This window comes from Lepidochelys kempii, chromosome 1, assembly GCF_965140285.1.
Source record: "Lepidochelys kempii isolate rLepKem1 chromosome 1, rLepKem1.hap1, whole genome shotgun sequence".
Taxonomy (NCBI): domain Eukaryota; kingdom Metazoa; phylum Chordata; order Testudines; family Cheloniidae; genus Lepidochelys; species Lepidochelys kempii.
Window position 1 is genome coordinate 142,735,177 of NC_136380.1, and position 18,173 is coordinate 142,753,349.

General features: G+C 39.8%; 1 protein-coding gene across 1 annotated transcript in view; it reads left to right on the forward strand.

Annotated features, from left to right (window-relative positions):
- Nucleotides 1-18,173, forward strand: part of PHEX (phosphate regulating endopeptidase X-linked) — a 141,112-nt gene that overhangs the window by 87,309 nt on the left and 35,630 nt on the right. The window contains exons 13-14 of the mRNA XM_073328113.2: nucleotides 6,282-6,359; nucleotides 11,420-11,523. Coding sequence (XP_073184214.1) covers nucleotides 6,282-6,359; nucleotides 11,420-11,523 — 182 coding nt within the window. The remainder of the gene's footprint in view (nucleotides 1-6,281; nucleotides 6,360-11,419; nucleotides 11,524-18,173) is intronic.

The window sequence follows — 18,173 nt, forward strand, 5'->3', positions numbered from 1 at the left end:
TGGGAGTTGGTTCAAGCCCCATATTGTACCTCACTATGTTTTACAAATTTCCATCACCCTATTTTTTTTCCTCTTTTCTGTGTGTACAACTAAAATATCTGCCAGCGATATGCGTGCAGCAATTTTACCAGATGGCACTCGAATTATATATTTTCAATGAAAAATGAAAAGACCAGACATGTACATAAAGGCTGAATTAATCTTTGTAATTAAATGGAACATTACTTTGCCATGAACGATTCTAGCTTTCAAACTAGATTTCATGCTAATTTTTCAGTGAACTATAATTGTATTAATTTTTAATTTTTTCGACGTTCCAAAATAAAAATAATCTTCTTAAAGTCGGTACAAAAAAGCTTTTTCATACTCATGAATTTTAATTTTTGCAGGTATTTCAAAAATATTTTACAGTAGATACAGTGTTATTTCAATGTACAGGGGTAGGTTAGTGCTTAAAGCCAAGTACTTTTATATCATGATAAAAATAAGATATAATGTAACACATTGACAGTCATGATAGTTTTTCATTGGAGTTTGTTTAAGCTATGAATATACTCTAGTAAAACTATACATTTAAGGTAACTGTAACTTACTTCCACTTTAACGACCCTTTACATTGCCAGGGTGGCTTAAAGGGATCTTAGTGTAAATGAAAATCAGGCCCAGCAGTTAAAATGATCAGTGAGAGGGTCTCTGGTAATGCTCAGATACCAAGGCATGGTAGAAGAATCTGAATGATGTTCTGTAGCTCTGAAACACAAACATTTGACTTAGGCTGGCAAGCCATGGCAAGTTAATTTTTTTTAAATTTCATTTTGCATTTGCAGCCATCTGGTTTGCGATACACTTGTAATGAATAGAAATGGGGGGAAAAATTACGGGTGAAGTCAATAGCAAAACTTACACTGATATCAATGGGGCCAGGATTTTTTTTTTCTCTTTCCCTGTCCTTCTGTCTCTCTCCCTCCCACGTGCACGTACACAATACATATACTGCAATATGAAATGAATGGTAAATAACAGTTGGCTGTCAGTGATATTTAAATTAGTTGTTAAACTTGCTATTAGGAAGCAGATTGTCCAAAGCCTCATTCTGGATTGGCCATTTTGATAGTATCACAGACATGAACCAAATATCTATCAATGGTGCACAACTGACATCTCACCATTGAAACACATATAAAAAGAGGGAAGTATAAAGAGGTGATAATAAGGCGTCTTTGGGATGGAGTGGGTCAGGCTTAAAGGGAAAAAGTGATAACTCTAAACTGTCCTTTTTTCTCCCACAAAGTGCCAGGCTGCCATTCAGCACTAGTTGGTGTTTTTTTCCAGCCACACTTGACCAGCATATAAATTAAGCTAGCAGCCTCAAATCCCAAATGGTCTGGCATGGAAGAGAATGAGTTGAAAGTGGCCATTGGGCCACAAGCTGCTTGTGGTTTCTTTGGGAAAGGACGTTGGAGCAAAGGACTCCGTAGCCAAGATAAAACAATGAGGAGTCCTTTTGTTAGTCTCTAAGGTGCCACAAGGACTCCTCATTGTTTTTGCTCATACAGACTAACATGGCTACTACTCTGAAACCCATAGTCAAGATGTATCATGAAGGGCATTTTGTTCAGCCTCAGCCATGGGGAGGTGGCATGGCTGAACTGGTTCTATCTACCCTTAAATGTAGGATGTTTCTCGCTCCAGAAATGGATGCGTTTGAGAGTCCACCTTGTGTGTGAGTAATGGCATAGGTTTAAAATGAGAATAACAGGGTTGTACAGGTTGTCATCCTGTACCTCAGCTTCCTTGGCTGAACGGACAGAGTTCTAGGTCAGAAAAGTTTTATGGTTCTGAAAGATTTTAATGTCTATGCAGATGGACTCTTCAAGGTGAAATCAAAATCTCTGAGTGGGACAGGGAGAAGAGCAGTATGCTCTCGTTCAGATCAGACCATTAACACCTCTGGTTTGAAGCCAGAGTCCACCTTTGCTCCTCTCAGCGTGACAGCTATGCTTGATTGACCTGCTCACTGAGATTGCTGGGCCTAAGATGGTGTCAGAATTCTGTGAGGTTTACAGCTGCTAAGGATCTGGAAGGCAGTCTGGAAAATGCCAGTGTTTTTAAGGGATAATATAATTCAAAGTGATTTTTGTTATTTGCCTAAATATATTTAACAATGTTTTTGATCCACATTTTGTACTGATTGTAGCTCTCCATGTCAACGCAATATTGGTGCAGTTAATCCACACTGATTCTTTGAATTGTTTTAAAAAGGGCAATTGTGCATCAGCTATTATAAATGATTTTGTTTCTTTTGTTAGTTTAATCAAAAATGTTAAGGGCTCAATTATGCAGATGCAACACAAAGACTGCTTAATTAAGTGATTAAAATGATTACTTTGGAATACATGCAAGACATTTGAGACTAACCTAACTCATTTAAGCAGCCAACTTAGTGGAAATTAAAACTGATGAGTTTTCCTACTTGCTTTCTTGAGACTGATATAGTAACAAATAGCATTGAAAACCCTAAAGTAATGTACTGAAACCATCACAAAAGTTCAGTCAACTCGGCAAGAAAGCATAAGCAGGGCAAAAAATAGATGCTGTCTACAGCTGAATTCTAGTTCTTTCCTGTTTTCTCAAGCATTTTTTTAAAAAAATCTTCAGTACCTACTGTGCCTTATGAAAAACTAAGAAAACATTCTATTTTAGAGGTAATTTGGCTCATTTCATATTTCCTGTAGAGCATTTGTCTTTTATTGTTTTTCTATCACTGGGGATATTTGTATGACAATGGGATCCTTCTTGCTGAAGAGTTCATCTGTTCCTGCTGTTAATTTCTAACCTGAAGTCGTAATCTTCTGATTGTGACATCTTAATTATCTCTGCAACAATTAATTATGATGTCACTAGTAGAGGACAATAACTTCAACTGGGAAATAAGCCCTAGGAATAGATTAACTCTCAAGAGGCAAAGATCCTGTTTTCTTGAAAATGAGGGAAGGTAAAAGAAGGATTTTGGGGGAAAACGTTGTAGCATTGCTTCTCCCCATTACACTAGCATAGCTGGTGCAAAGGGATGGCAAGAAATTGCAGAGCTGGCTGTTCTGACTGTGGTCTCCTCAGCCTTTGTAGGAAGCCCTGGTGGTAGCTGGGGTGGGAAGGGAAACAGCCTAGACATTATTTACTTCTGGTCATTTTGTGGCCTTGCAATAATTCTTATTGCCACAAGAAACAAGTAAGCATATCCCTTTGGGTCTTTGGGCTGGACCGATTGTGATCACAGAGATGAATCTGAATTGTTTCTAATGTGTATGTTTTCCTAAGGATTTTCATGAGATGCCATAGGTTCTTTAGTTAATATTAATAGGTTTCAGAGTAGCAGCCGTGTTAGTCTGTATCTGCAAAAAGTACAGGAGTACTTGTGGCACCTTAGAGACTAACAAATTTATTTGAGCATAAGCTTTGGTGGGCTACAGCCCACTTCATCAGATGCTTAGAATGGAACATATACTAAGAAGATATATATATACACATACAGAGAACATGAAAAAGTGGAGTAAGAGTAATTAGCATGTACTCCACTTTTTCATGTTCTCTGTATCTATCTATCTATCTATCTATCTATCTATCTATCTATCTATCTATCTATCTATCTATCTATCTATCTATCTATCTATCTATCTATCTATCTTCTTATGATATGTTCCATTCTATGCATCCAATGAAGCGGGCTGTAGCCCACCAAAGCTTATGCTCAAATAAATTTGTTAGTCTCTAGGGTGCCACAAGTACTCCTGTTCTTAATATTACTATATGCCCTGGCCACTAATATGAAATGACTCAAGGGTATCAGATGAGTTTTGTCTAGATTATTTCTAAATTTCCTATCACCTTGGTATGTAAGGCCCTGATCCTGTAAGCTGCTTCTCAGAGGCTCATAGACTCATAGATTTTAAGGCCATAAGAGACCATCATGATAATCTAGTCTGACCTCCTGCACATTGCAGGCCACAGAACCCCCCCCACCCCCCCTAATAGACTCCTAACCTCTGGCTGAGTTACTGAAGTCCTCAAATCATGATTTAAAGATTTAAAGTTACAGAGAACCCACCGTTTACACTAGTTTAAACCTGCAAGTGACCCATGACCCATGCTGCAGAGGAAGGAAAAATAAATAAATCAATCTAAGCAAACACTACAGTCAAGGGGCTCCATATGGGGGTAGGGGTTCTCTCACACAGATCAGCATGCAGGATTGGAGCCTATATGCTGAAGTTGGTTTATTTTAAAAGGGCAATGTTGTTCATTAGGGTTCTCCTCTTTCAGCCTTCACATGGTTTCAGATTTTTGTGTTGAAAGGATCACATTACTAGAGGAAAGTTTTAAGGAAAAGTCCCGTAGTCCTAAAAGGTAAATTGATATCTGTCTTCCTAAACAACATGGAAATATACATTTTATACCATCCTACTCTGTCACATGTTTAGCTTATATCATGCATGTGTCTTATTTTTTTGGTTTCCCCCACCCCCATCTTTTAGACTCTCTCTCTCTCTCTCCCCTCTTTTTCTCTTGGAAATAAATTGTTTCCATAGTAACTATGGATGGATGCCCTTGGGGTGGGACAAGTTTAGTGCCATACACAAATGTATTATAAAGTTAGGTTACATAATTGTTTCCAATTTGTATCATGATTTTATGAAATGTAAGTGCAGGCATGACAGTTACCCTGGTATACATGTATGTATGTATGTGTATATATACACACGTGTGTGTGTGTGTTTTGACAGGGTCAGGCCAGATGGCTATAGGAGAGTAATAGAAGGCAGATATATTAGCCCCAGGCTAAGTAGGTCCCTTTTCCCTGGGTAAGGTAACAGGGAAGGTTCCAGAACAATCAGGAACTTTCTGGAGACAATTAAGACAGGCTGATTAGAACACTTGCAGCCAATCAAGAAGCTGCTAGAATCAATTAAGGCAGGCTAATCAGGGCACCTGGGTTTTAAAAAGGAGCTCACTTCAGTTTGTGGTATGTGTGTGAGGAGCTGGGAGCAAGAGGCACTAGGAGCTGAGAGTGAGAACGCGGGCTGTTGGAGGACTGAGGAGTACAAGCATTATCAGACACCAGGAGCAAGGTTCTATAGTGAGGATAAAAGAAGGTGTTGGGAGGAGGCCCTGGGGAAGTAGCCCAGGGAGGTGTAGCTGTTGCACAGCTGTTCCAGGAGGCACTCTAGACAGCTGCATTCCACAGGGCCCTGGGCTGGAACCCGGAGTAGAGGGCGGGCCCGGGTTCCCCCCCAAATCCTCCCAACTCCTAGTCAGACACAGGAGTCATCGACCTGGACAGTGCGTTCAGAAAAATGGCCAAGCTGAGGGCTGCTAAGAAGCTCCAAGCTGAGCAAATTCGCCAATAAGCTCAAGGCCCACCAAGGTAGAGCAGGAACTTTGTCACAGTGTGCATACATAAATATGTTTGTTTTATGTGTGTGTGTGTATATATATAATATGTATGATGTACTGTATATAAACACTACGGCAAATTCTCACAAATGTGAAACAGAATAAATCCAAGTTAATGTAAAAATGTAAACTGAATTATTTTAATGTTCCTATTGCCTTTATATTGAGCATAGGAATACAGAGGATTCTGTGCTATTATTGGGAACAAGTATTTTAAGAAATGGAGTCTGTTAAAACAGAGGTGGAGTGGAAAGCCTTTAATTAGATGGCTCAGGTAGATGAGCAAAACACAGTTCAACAGCATGAACTGTAGAAACCACATTCTCCGTCAGAAAACCGTAGCCACATCCTTGTCTGGTGAGATCTATTTGACGTCAGTGGAACTATGCTGTGTTTATCCCAGCTGAGGTTCTGACCTATTCATATCCATGTCCGACATACATCTGAATAACTGGGCTTGTTTCAGCTGCCCTATGGTAGTTATACAGGTCACAGGTTGTTAAAACACTAAAAAGATACAAGTTGCGACCATTAGATTAATTTTGCTTGCAATCCTTGGTGAGGTTCAACTCTTAGGACCAGATTATGTGCTCAAGCATACCTGTAATTCTGTAGTAACTCTACAGGAGCCGGTGGAGATACTGTGTAAACTGGCAGCTCAATGTTATCCCCTCAGTGTTAAAAACTGAAACAGATTTGTTGCACATAAGCAAGCTGTTTGAGGTGAAACCCGGGTGCCATTTGGGAGGTATAGTACTGTGCGGTCCTTTCAATGAGGGAAGAAATGCACTTTTAAATGCTTAAACAATCCAGTTTTTTTTCTTTCAAAGGCAAAAGCGGTTTTGGCAAAAGTGGGTTACCCTGAGTTTATAATGAATGACACGTATATTAATGAAGACATCAAAACAGTAAGTGTAAAATGTTTTCTTCCTTTACGGTATGTCACAACTATTTTTTTGTCTTTTCCTTTCAGCCATCCAAAATCAAAGCAGTTACATCATTTTTAAATAAAGATGGTGGTGCCAGAAAACACTCACATTTTTTCCCTTGCATGGCACACTTTGCTTGTGGCCTTCTGCTTGACTTGCCCCATTCCCTTATGATTCTGAATTGACCACACCTGTCTCACAAGACCGAAATCTTAAAAGAACAATAAAGTTAAATGCACAGCTCTGGTGCTAACTTAGCTTAACCACAAAAGAAAGAATTGAGCATTGTGATGGGATAGATGAACCCCATGCTGACAGGGAAGGATCTGGGGAGGCTGCGCGCGCTAAGATAGCCCTGCTTCTCTGGCCCTGACATTCATGCATGGTAGGGGAGGAGGGCTATAAAAAGAGGAAGCTGCAGTCAGCACGGGGGAAGCCATGAGAAGGGAATGGCTGCTAAAGCAGTAGGAGGAATCTCCCAGCTCTGCAAGGATCCCGTGAACCCCAGTGGCAAGCCCAGTAGGGAGAGACTGACTTGGCTGCCTGCCTGGCCGTAATGACTCCAGTAAAGCTGCTACCCAGGCACTCCTGAAGTAAAGTAGTACCACTGACCTTTTTGCTGACCCCAGGTGGGGCTTGTTCTCTGAGTCTGAACTTCTGCCTTTCCCATTGCCCTAAACAAAGTAAGCAGGCCCACAGTGGTGAGGCCCACTGCAAGGACTACAAGGTTGGAGGCTGGATTCAGCTGAGCCTGTGATGGTAACCGGGTGTCTCAGGGGGCCTCAACCAAGCTAGGGAGACTCTTTTTACAACATGCCCATTGGAATATTTGTTTTACAATAACATTGTGTATTATGAATAACTTGGCCAATACAAGAGATTGATTATTGTGATGCTGCTTAATCCCCATCATCTGCAAGGCAAGAGAAAGAACCCTAACAAGTCATGCTCCAGGGAGAGAGGGTGATTAACTAACTACTTTCTGCCCAGAGGAGGTAGAGCTTGCCCTTACAAGGAGCTGAGAGAGCTCAGTTAAAGAGCAAAGACCCAGAAGAGAGGAGATAGGGAAGTTTCCCTCCCCCACGCAGGAAGGGCTTAGGTTAGGCAGGCTGAGGAAGAATTTAGCCCTGGAAAAGAGAGAGACTGTAGAGGAGGCGGGATTCTCCTACAGGGAGAACCCCCCAGGGAGCACAGTCGGTTCCTGTGGGAGGGAAACCTGATACAGTAGAAACAGAAGACTAGCTACATTATGCACAGACACAAGGGGGTGATTTAATGTTGGGTGTGGCCAACCATAGCCATCATCAATCATTTTTCCAGAATTATCATTAGAATACATTGATGGTTGCTAGAGCTTGTAGCAGTTAAGTGCCAAACATTGCATTGAAATAAAGTTCCCGTGTAAAATACTGGCTTTGTCATCACTGAGGGACTGTCCTGCCTGTGAGGAGTTAAAATAGCTGAAAAATGAAAATAAGGCACTTCTTTCATTAATGTATTTACATTGTATCAAGCTGATGCTATTAAACCTCTTGGTAAGAGATTTAAAAGCAAACAAGATAAAGCAATAGAAAATACATCTTTGGAAACAATCCTGCCGTGGCAGGGGGATGGACTAAGTAATCTAATAGATCTTTTCCAAATCTAATTTATATGTGTCCAGTGCAGCAGTCTTCATACAAGAAGAATCCACATTGATTTAAATAGGAGTCATGCCATCGTGAGGACTGCAAGATCTGAATTTATGACACCATGAATATTGGGTTTGATTCTCCTCTAACTTGCACCAGATTTATGCCAGGGTAGCTTTACAGATTTTCAACAGAGATACTCCTTGTTTCCACCTCTGTCTGTGAGAGGACGGACCAGGCCTATTAACTGTAAAATATGTCTGGGCAGTTTTAATACACCCAGAGTATTCTTTTCAAGATAAAAATATGCCAATACAAATTTTGTATTTAATAATAAAACAAAATAACCCCCGAACATTCTCCTCAAAATAAACTTCTGCAACAAACTACAGTAATACGTTTTCTACCCAAATGTTACAAATTATTATTACAAGCTTGGACTGTTTTCCCTAATACTATGAATATTGATAACTGTGCCTAGACGCTCCAGATAAGATACAGCATTACAGACCCATTGTGCTAGGCATTGTTCAAACACATAGTAAAAGATAATTCCTACTCCAAAGACTTCTAAATCTCAAGGCTTGTCTACATTACCTGCTGGATCGACGGGCAGCGATCGATCCAGCAGGGGTTGATTTATAGCGTCTATTCTAGACATGATAAATTGACCACCGAGTGCTCTCCTGTCGACTCCGGTAGTCCACCAGAATGAGAGGCACAGGCAGAGTTGACAGGGGAGCGGCAGCAGTCAACTCACTGCGTTGAAGACACTGCGGTGAGTAAATCTAGGTATGTCGACTTCAGCTGCATTATTCACATAGCTGAAGTTGTATAACTTAGATCGATTCCCCCATCCCCACCCCCCAGTATAGACCAGACGTCAGTAGACAAGACTGACAAAGGGTGGGAGAAAGGAAGTATTTTTATCCCCATTTTACAGATGAGGAACTGTTCCACAGTGTGAGTGAAGTGACTTGGCCAAGGTCACACAGGAAAGCTGTAGTAGAGCCACAAATTAAACCCACAGCTTCTAAGTCTCAGTCTAAGGCTTTAACTACAAGACCATCCTTCCTGGAGAACATGTTGTTTCCAGCTATAGGAAAACCTGGAATAGCCACAAACAGGACTTACATCTACATTGAGATCAAATAACAGAAGATATTGCTTCTCAGCCAAGGGAGAAATATTTACTTTATCACCAAGTTGTTTGCATGGACAAACCAAGCTACTTGACATACTGGCATGAAAAAGATAAACATTCTGAGGCTTAAAATGATCTAACATTCATAAAACAAATTTATTTGAGCATAGTCTCTAAGGTGCCACAAGTCCTCCTTTTCTTTTTGTGAATACAGACTAACCCGGCTGCTACTCTGAAACCTGACATTCACAGACTCTCTTTTGCAATGGTACCGTTGCAAAAAATTGCTCCAGTATAACTGGCCATAGAACACAGACAAAAACCAACCAAACAAGGCATTGTTAAATATGGCATAGTTCACTCAGAACTCTAAGAAGGAAAAACTCAGCAAGTCTGGTCTCTGCCGAGGGAAACCGTGTAGAGAGGAGATATTGTGAACCTTTATAATCTGTGTTAATGGGATAGAGGAGAAGCCATTCAGGTGATGGACTCACTTGCTGACATAAGCACTATGTTTGTAAGTCTGGGCCCTGAAAATGCAACACAGTAGATTGGTACTGAAGTGTAACTTTGTCCCAAGCTTGAGAATTTTTTGAAAGGATGATTGGAATATGAGCAGGTTTTATGTAATATTAACAGCCTTTTTTCTTGCATGGCTAATCATATTTGAGACATTTGGTAATAGATTCTGGCAATGTGACCCCTCATATTTGTAAATGCTGCTAACATGAGTGACGGTAGAGCAGCACTGCTAGATTCCTTTGAGGGGGAGTTGTGCAAAATATTTGCAATGAAATGCAAAATTACACAAACAGCACTTCTCTTTGAACAATTTTGTGGCATACTTTTTAAAGCAATGTTTTCATGTGAAAATGGCTTTACATAATACCACCTGTAGGAATACATGTTTTCAACATGTACATTGCATATCATCAACATTTTTTCTCAAAGTGAAATTTTATGGAGTGCAAATTGCACTAACCAATATGGCAAATATTTCCCTAGAAATCTTCTGACACATTTAATTTCACACAGCTCTAGTTTGATTCTAGTGCTGACTTATCACCTCTCTAATTCAGAATTAAATGACTCACATAAAACAGAAAATATGGGTGTTTTTCATTTTAAGCACTAATATAGAGGACCCCTTACTGATTGACCTATTATGGTGATTTATAGGAAGTAGATATTTGTGCTCTAGAAAGTGTTCTGAGCAACTGATTGATTTCACATAAGACACTAAATAGCAATCAGATCATAATGACCTACAGTCACTGACAGCACAGCCTGGATTTGAACTAGCGACCCACAGGTGGTTGTATCCAATTATCAGTCCTCTGAGCTGTCCAATGTAAACAATCATGGATATACCTATCTCCACTGTTGTGATAAAACATTTATTAGTCCTTAGGGTTTCATTTGAAAAAAATAAATAGTTGATGTCAATTATTAAAACTCCCAGGGAAGATCAATTTTTGCTCATAAACTTCTCATGTTTAAATGCATGCTCAGGCTTAGCTTGTACTCATCAGTTGTCAGGCTCATTAACTCTTTGTGTGTGCCCTAGACCTGGATTAAATGTAATTCACCTTTGTCCCTGTAATTTTTAATATTATCTTATACCCAAATTTGTATGGCTAGATACTGAAAAACACTTAAGCCTCTCCTGGTATAGTAGATATCTGGGTATAACATTTGATTATGGCAATAACTGATAGAAGAAAATAATAAAAATGTTTAAAACCCCCTCGTTTTAAAAATGGTATGAGTATTGGGTTTATTTAGAAAAAGATTTCTTACTGACACCTATATAAATAAGGGATCTAAAACCAGTTAGCTGATGGCACAGAAAATATTTTGAACCAAAACTATTAATGAAATAATTTTACCCAGAATATTTGGTGTTAGAACAGGGACTTGAACCCAGACATCGTGAGACCTACTTCATTGTCTTTACCATATGACCATCCCGCCACCCAAGGTGATGGACAAAGTGTTGAGATCCTCCTGTATACCTACTCTGCTCATGACCCTTCATTTATGTAGGGCGATCCTAGAAATTCCACAGGGTGGAGGTCCTTGGGAAGCCTTCTGCAATGCGGTGGATTTTATCCTAACTGTTGTAATATGAATAATGTCATTAACTTAACCAAATCATTTTTAGTCATTATTATTATTATCTCGTTACTGTCGAAGTTCTGATTCTTTTCATGTCATCTTTGTGTCTGTTGGTCATGTTTAATGGGTATGATTTATTTACACAGATGAAGTTTTCAGAAAATGACTATTTTGGCAACGTACTGCAGACCCGCAAATACCTGGCCCAGTCTGACTTCTACTGGCTTAGAAAAGAAGTTCCAAAAACAGAGTGAGTAGGCAAACATGTACATTGATTAAAATTACACACAGTGCCTCATTGTGAAGGAATAATAGTACAGAAAAAATCTATAGTTACTCAGAAATGCTTGTAAATATTTGTATCTTAACAAACTTCTTAAAAGTTCTGGGCAGTCCTGTTCCAGTCCAGCATCACACTTTTCATATTCATGGAGCTTAAATGTTTAATTTAATGAAAAGAAAGAGTAATTGAATCTCAGTTAAAATTGGATTATTTCTCTTGAACCCAGTAAGAATTTAGAATGGCACAGCAGGGATTTTATTCAATACATTTTCCATTAATAGAATATTAAGAGATAATATTGTTATTATTAATAGCAGCCAGCATTGTTAGTTACCTGCTGTTGATAGCAGTGATGTGGAATAAGAGATAATTAATTTAATTTTAACATTTTAAATTTACTTTTAAAATTACAATAATAAGATGTATTGTATACAATAGTCTAGCACACATGAATAATCAAATCTTTTTTCTTACTGATGGGTAATCAAATCCTTAAAATTCTAATTAAAACATATACAGAAGTCAATTAGTGTAATTGCAGTATTCAAAAATGACCTTTTCTGTATAAAACCTTTAAAGTCAGCACTGATGCACAGCTACGCTGGTCATATTTCATATAGGTGTTGTCATCTTTAGGTTTAAAGGTCAGTTTCCACATTACAACTAAATATGATAGTTGTCTCCAGTATATTATTAATCCTTATAAATCAGATTATGTTATGCTTACTCATGTTGGGTTTCACCTTACACCACGAGTGGTCCCCTTGACTCAATGAGACTACTCAAAGGGTGATGTACTGTACTATTCCCTGTTAGTAAGGGTATCAGAATTTGGCCCTATATTTTGAGGCATAGTCCTTGGTTTTAGCAGCTTAACTTCAACAGTGAGTGTCATTGCTAACATCTCATGAACAAATTACTCTGAAAGCAGAAGGGTTGATTCTGAATGCATGATTTTGAACACTCTCCTATAGTCGTGTATGCCACAGTTAGATCATGATAATATATTCATTTTAGCCCATCATGAGTTTCCAGAGAGCAGTGCAATAACATTTTCTCCTTTATAGAAAAGGAGATAAACACTGTCTATCCTTCAGTCTCGCAAAAGGAATTTTTTAGCTACATTAATGTGTACTGAATAGGTTCTTAGTATGAAGGGAAATGTCATCTTCCAGAAAATTATTTGGCAGGTAATCCCTGAAATATACACCTTTAGGGCCGTACTCTGAGAATTTCTACATCACTGATATGCTTAAAAAATAAGGGATTTACTCCCCTGGTCACCGAGAGGTAGAATATAACTGCTCCCTCTTATCCTGTTTCTCTTCCTTGAAGGAGAACTTGAAGGCATTTTTACTCTCATCGTAGCATGGTAGATCAGATTTGGTCTTTCTTTGCCCTTTAGCTAATTAAAAAAAAAGATTAACAGATCTAATGTCCACACAGGGTGAGACTGTGGGTCACCCTATGCCTGTGTCAAGTGGAGGAAGGAGGTGTAAAGTGTCCCCTTACTCTCCTGAGTGTGCTACCCATATTGTGGATTACAGAATGGTGGGGGAGAGCAGTGTCTGTAGGGTCACTATTCCACCTCCTGTGCAAAGTGGTGGGGAGTGTGCAGAGCCTTGACTTCATTCACCTCCACAACAGTTGCTCCAGGCCACCTAGCTGAACTGATGAAAAGTGGGAAGTGAAACCTGCCAGGTGAAATGCTGATGCAAATTACTTCCCCCATGAAGCAAAATGCGGAACCAGGGACCAAGTTTTGAGTCTGAGAGTCACACTTTAATTACCAGTCTGTTCCTTGGGCAGCAGAACTACGCGCTACCCCTTCCTCAGAGCTCATAGCAACCCCACAATTTGCCCATGGTAATCAGTATGTTTGGTTATTATTCTGCCTGTAAGTCTTTGAAGTGATACATAATGGATGGTAGCACAGTTTGAACTATATATACTTGCCATGCACACAGGTAGCTAAAGCATTAAGAACCACTAGTGCTTCCGTTATAAACTTCTACTTTATCTTAAGGTGGTTATAATTCAACAGTATAATTCACACCAGGCTAACATGTGAGATGTGGTCTTAAAAAAGATCAGTTTTGCCACATTTAAGCAAAGAGTCAAAGAGACATGATTATACTTCTCTGATGTTTTTACAGTAGAACTAAATGCTTTTCTGTTTCTCGTGGAATTGTGCAGGTCATTAATTACTGTTGTGGTTTGGTACTGTGCATGTATAATAAAAATAATTATAACACACTCATTATTTGGCTTCTGTCCATGTACAATAACCTTTTACAAAATGTTTTGATATGCAGACCTATACGGACATCATGAATAGAGCCCTGCAAATCCAAGGGTATCCGCTCTATATCTGCGCACTATTTTTGCGGATTGGATGCGGCTACAAATATTGTATCTGTGCAGGGCTCTAATCATGAACTGGCTCAGAGCGGGATCAATAACTATTGAGTATGGATTTTCCTGGCTATGGTAATGGGTCTGTCAGAATAATGATATTAAACCAACATAGGTAATATAACCAGAAAAGTAACAATGCTGTATTGATTTACCAAATGCAACAAGTTTCTAGATAGTTATATTACAAATTGCGCTAATTTGCCTCAGCATAGCAAGCTAAAAGGAAAATCACAGTGATTGTTCTTTTAATTATCAAAGGGCCAGAGGGAGAATTGTGAGAATGGATGAGAGTCACAAGTAGGAAGAGACAAAGGATTTTGGAGGGCAAGTGGAAATGCCTGGATTTTGTGTATATGGAGGTAGGGGCTGGTTGGAATTGGAACTGATAAGAAGAAAAGTGGAAATCTATCATTTTGACAATATTTTAAATCAAAATTTTGACAACCACCAACTCCCCTCTTACTTTTAATTGGAGAAATTAATAGAGCTGTAGAGATACACTTATCCCTTGCGTGAAGTTCAGGTATCAGTGGAGAGACTCAAGCAGGGGGTTCAATGGAACACCAGACAAACAAGGAAGATGCTAAATGGAGTATGTTGAGTGGATTAGAGCAGAGAGCGGCAAAAGGCAAGGAGACAAGTATAGAGAAGGTTATGACAGTCCAGGTAAAAGATAATGAGGTTGGAGACCAGTGTTTTAGCAGTATTTGTTGTCTGTCCATGGGCATATATGTGCACACTTTTAGACTTGTTTTGAATATCCAGAGAACAATCACATGGCTAATCTCAGTGTCTGTATAGAGCCTTCATAGCCCTATCAGCAAATGAATAAACACTGCCTCCCAGAGAACTTTGTTTTTTATTGCATAGGATGCAGCATGATACTATGATGAATATGAGTATACCTCTGTGTTTGGTACTTCTCTAATACTAATCCTCCTCCTTTAAAGTCCAGACACTACCCTTAAGACTTTACAGTCTGGGAAAATCTTTCATCAGGCTCACTAGGATGTAGAGACTGGAGTCATATGCAGCTGATGGCAATATTGTTGGGAGAGTGGGGACTACAATGTGTAAGTTAAAAAAAGTACTAAGTACTAAGCAGAAATTTAAATTGGTTGGTATAATTCCTTGAACTTCTTCTAATTTTAATTCGGTTTCTGGAACATTCTTTTACCCCATACTCTTACCCAGAGAGGTTACTGGGGAAAAAGGGCTCCAACTGCGCTGCTTGGATGGCTGTGGTTAAGGAAGGTCACACCAGCATGTGCTTCATATGGATGGGCAGGTCTGCTGAATTCAGCTACCTCAGGAGACAAAAAAGCGGTGAAGAGGCTGATGGCTGCTTGAGACACGTTCAGCTATTGGATCAGTAAACCTGTGGGGGTGGGGGGGAGGCTGCTCTGCTGAAGAGAAGGCTTAAAAAGAGCCACCTGTGACTTTTACCCACTCTTTGGGCATCACTTAAAGTGGTGATATGGCAGTAAAGATGGGCCCAGCATGGCCAGCTGTCACAGGATGCCCTTGCTGCATCACTGCTGCCCCTGCCTTGGGGAGAGAGAAAGCAGCCTGTTGTGTGTGTGCTTAGTGCCTAGCCACCTATTTGCAAAAGAAAGTGCATTTAACCAGAATAACAGGTGAGATGAGAGAATATTAGGATGCACAGACACAAAGCAGAGGCAGACTCTTTCTTCTATGTCTTCTTTTTGTCTCAGACATGCCAATAATAGGTGAAAAGAGGCTTAGATTTATAATTTAACTGGTAACAGAGCAGCTGGTAACTCTTAGATATTTTGACACTGCTCTTTCATCTACCCTTATGGCTAGGTTTTGTGGCATGGGTAGTATAGAACAGCAGTTCTCAAACTTCATTGTGCCGCGACCCCCTTTTGACAAAAAAAATTACTACACAACCTCAGAAGGGGGGACCGAAGCCTGAGCCCACCTCTGACCCAGGCAAGGGGGCCAAAGCTGAAGTCCAAGGGCTTCAGCCTCAGGGGGAGGGGGACTGTAAACCGAACCCTGCCACCCAGGGCTGAAGCCGAAGCCTGAGTCCTATCACTCAGGACAAAGCCCTTGGGCTTCACCTTTGGCCCTGGGCCCCAGCAAGTCTAATGCCAGTACTGGTGACCCCATTAAAACACGGTCATGACCCACTTTGGGGTCCCAACCCACAGTTTGAGAACCCCTGGTATAGAAGATCAAAAACAGTTCTAAATTTTTTGCAGAACCTAGAGTATAAGTCAAAACAGCCTGAGTTCAGGATGGACAGGCAGAGCAATTTATGAATTTACTTAATTTTTAAATTTAACACACAAATGTAACCTAACATTAACTTACAGATTTTGATATCTTAATTTGCTTTATCTCATTGAAGGGGCATGGCAGATTCTGACTGAAGTTGTATTTAGTCTGAAGTGATGCAATTTCAGTGGATTCACTCTACTGCCTCTCATGAAATATGCTGCCTGATGCATTTTGAGCATGGCTTAAGGTGCACCACAGAACTCCTGAATTTCACTGCGTCTGTCTATTAATTTATAATGTGCCTATCTCCATGGTATCTCAGTGCCAAATTAAGAATTGCACTTTGTCAGTAAAATATTGTATTCTCCCTGTCTCCTTAATACAACCAGTTTTCCTTAATCTTTTGTTCCTGTCTATTTAAAAATGTATCCCTGAGAAATTATGCAGGGACATTCTTCAGCCCTCATTTAAGGGGAGCTTTTACAAAAAATGGGTTTTGCATCATGCTGTGTAAGCATGATATTTGTCTCATTCTGATGTCATGGGGTTTCACAGCCGAGGGTCCTCCATCAAGAATGCTTTGTTCTCATTGAATACAACCGTCTTGGTGGTTACGGAGAGGGAAGTGGTCTACAAGACAGACCCTGTGCCAAGTCTTAAAGATAAGTTCAAGGACTGTGAAGTGGATCCAGCCAATGGAGGCAGGTAGAATAGTGATATGATATACTCTCTTGGCCTTTCATGATGGGCTGCTGAGTGTTGTATAAACTGACACTCCCACCAACCTTTACCATCAACCCAGGCAGAGTGAAGTACAGTAATCCAACTTCGAAGTGACAAATACATTTATTGTAATGGTTAGGTCCTCATCCAAGAAGAGTAGGTGCAGACTCCTCAGGCTAGCCAAAGGCATTTCTTGCCATTGATATTATCTTTGTGTCTTGTAATAGTGATGAGTCCAATTTGGCCCTAAAGATAAGAAGCCATGCAACAATAAAAGGGTGTGGGGAGAGGGATAAAACATACAATATATATATATTTTAAGTATCAATTATCCTCAGAAGGTCCTAGAACTAGGTGGCAATGTAGTCCTTGGGTCAATCTTGAGAGGGATTTGGAGAAGAAGAGCATAATGGCCTTTAGATAAGGTCAGGGAGGACTTTCCATGTGTAAGTGGTGGGGTAGAAAGAAGTGCAAAGGCCGTTGTGGGAGAAGGGGGACAAACACCTGGGTTGAGGCTGAAATTCTGATGGATACTTGCCTATATTCCAAGATACTTTGAAATTCAAAAATAAATGTTCAGTATTTCAGATGTGGCCCTTGAGGTTCCATCCTCAGACTGACGAAATCTAAATTGGTGATTAGTCCTGCAGACCATTGCAAAGTCATGCAGTTTGTCCTGTGGGTGAGCCCCACTTTCCAAGTGTCTGCATCATTCACAAATCGTTGCTCTGACTGTTGATGTGAATGGATGTGAAATTCAAATACCATATAAATAAATGTTTTTATTTCTTGACTCTTCCCTCCCGCCCCGAAGCACCTGTCGACTTCTGACTTTCACTGTTTTACTGAAATATTTCCACCATTTCATCACTTTATTACCGAGATTTTTTTTTTCTGGAAAAAGCCTTTCTCTTAAATAAAACTCTGCAGGGAGGATTACCCTTAGTAATCAGAGTCCATAAAATGATGGATATTTAAGACATGCCTATGACATCAGTCTTTGATGTTTCAATAGATTAATTCTCTGGTTCCTGCATTGTAAAAGAGGCAGCACAACGCTGAAAATAAAATGAGAGAGGGAGGCTGATTAATGTATTGATTAAGGAATGTACACTGCCATTTTAAGATTCTATTCTTTATTGCACAATTTAACTAAGAATTGCAATTGCCAACAAAAGCACATTAAGACTATAACTCCACAGATAACTAATTCCGTTGCTTGTTTTACA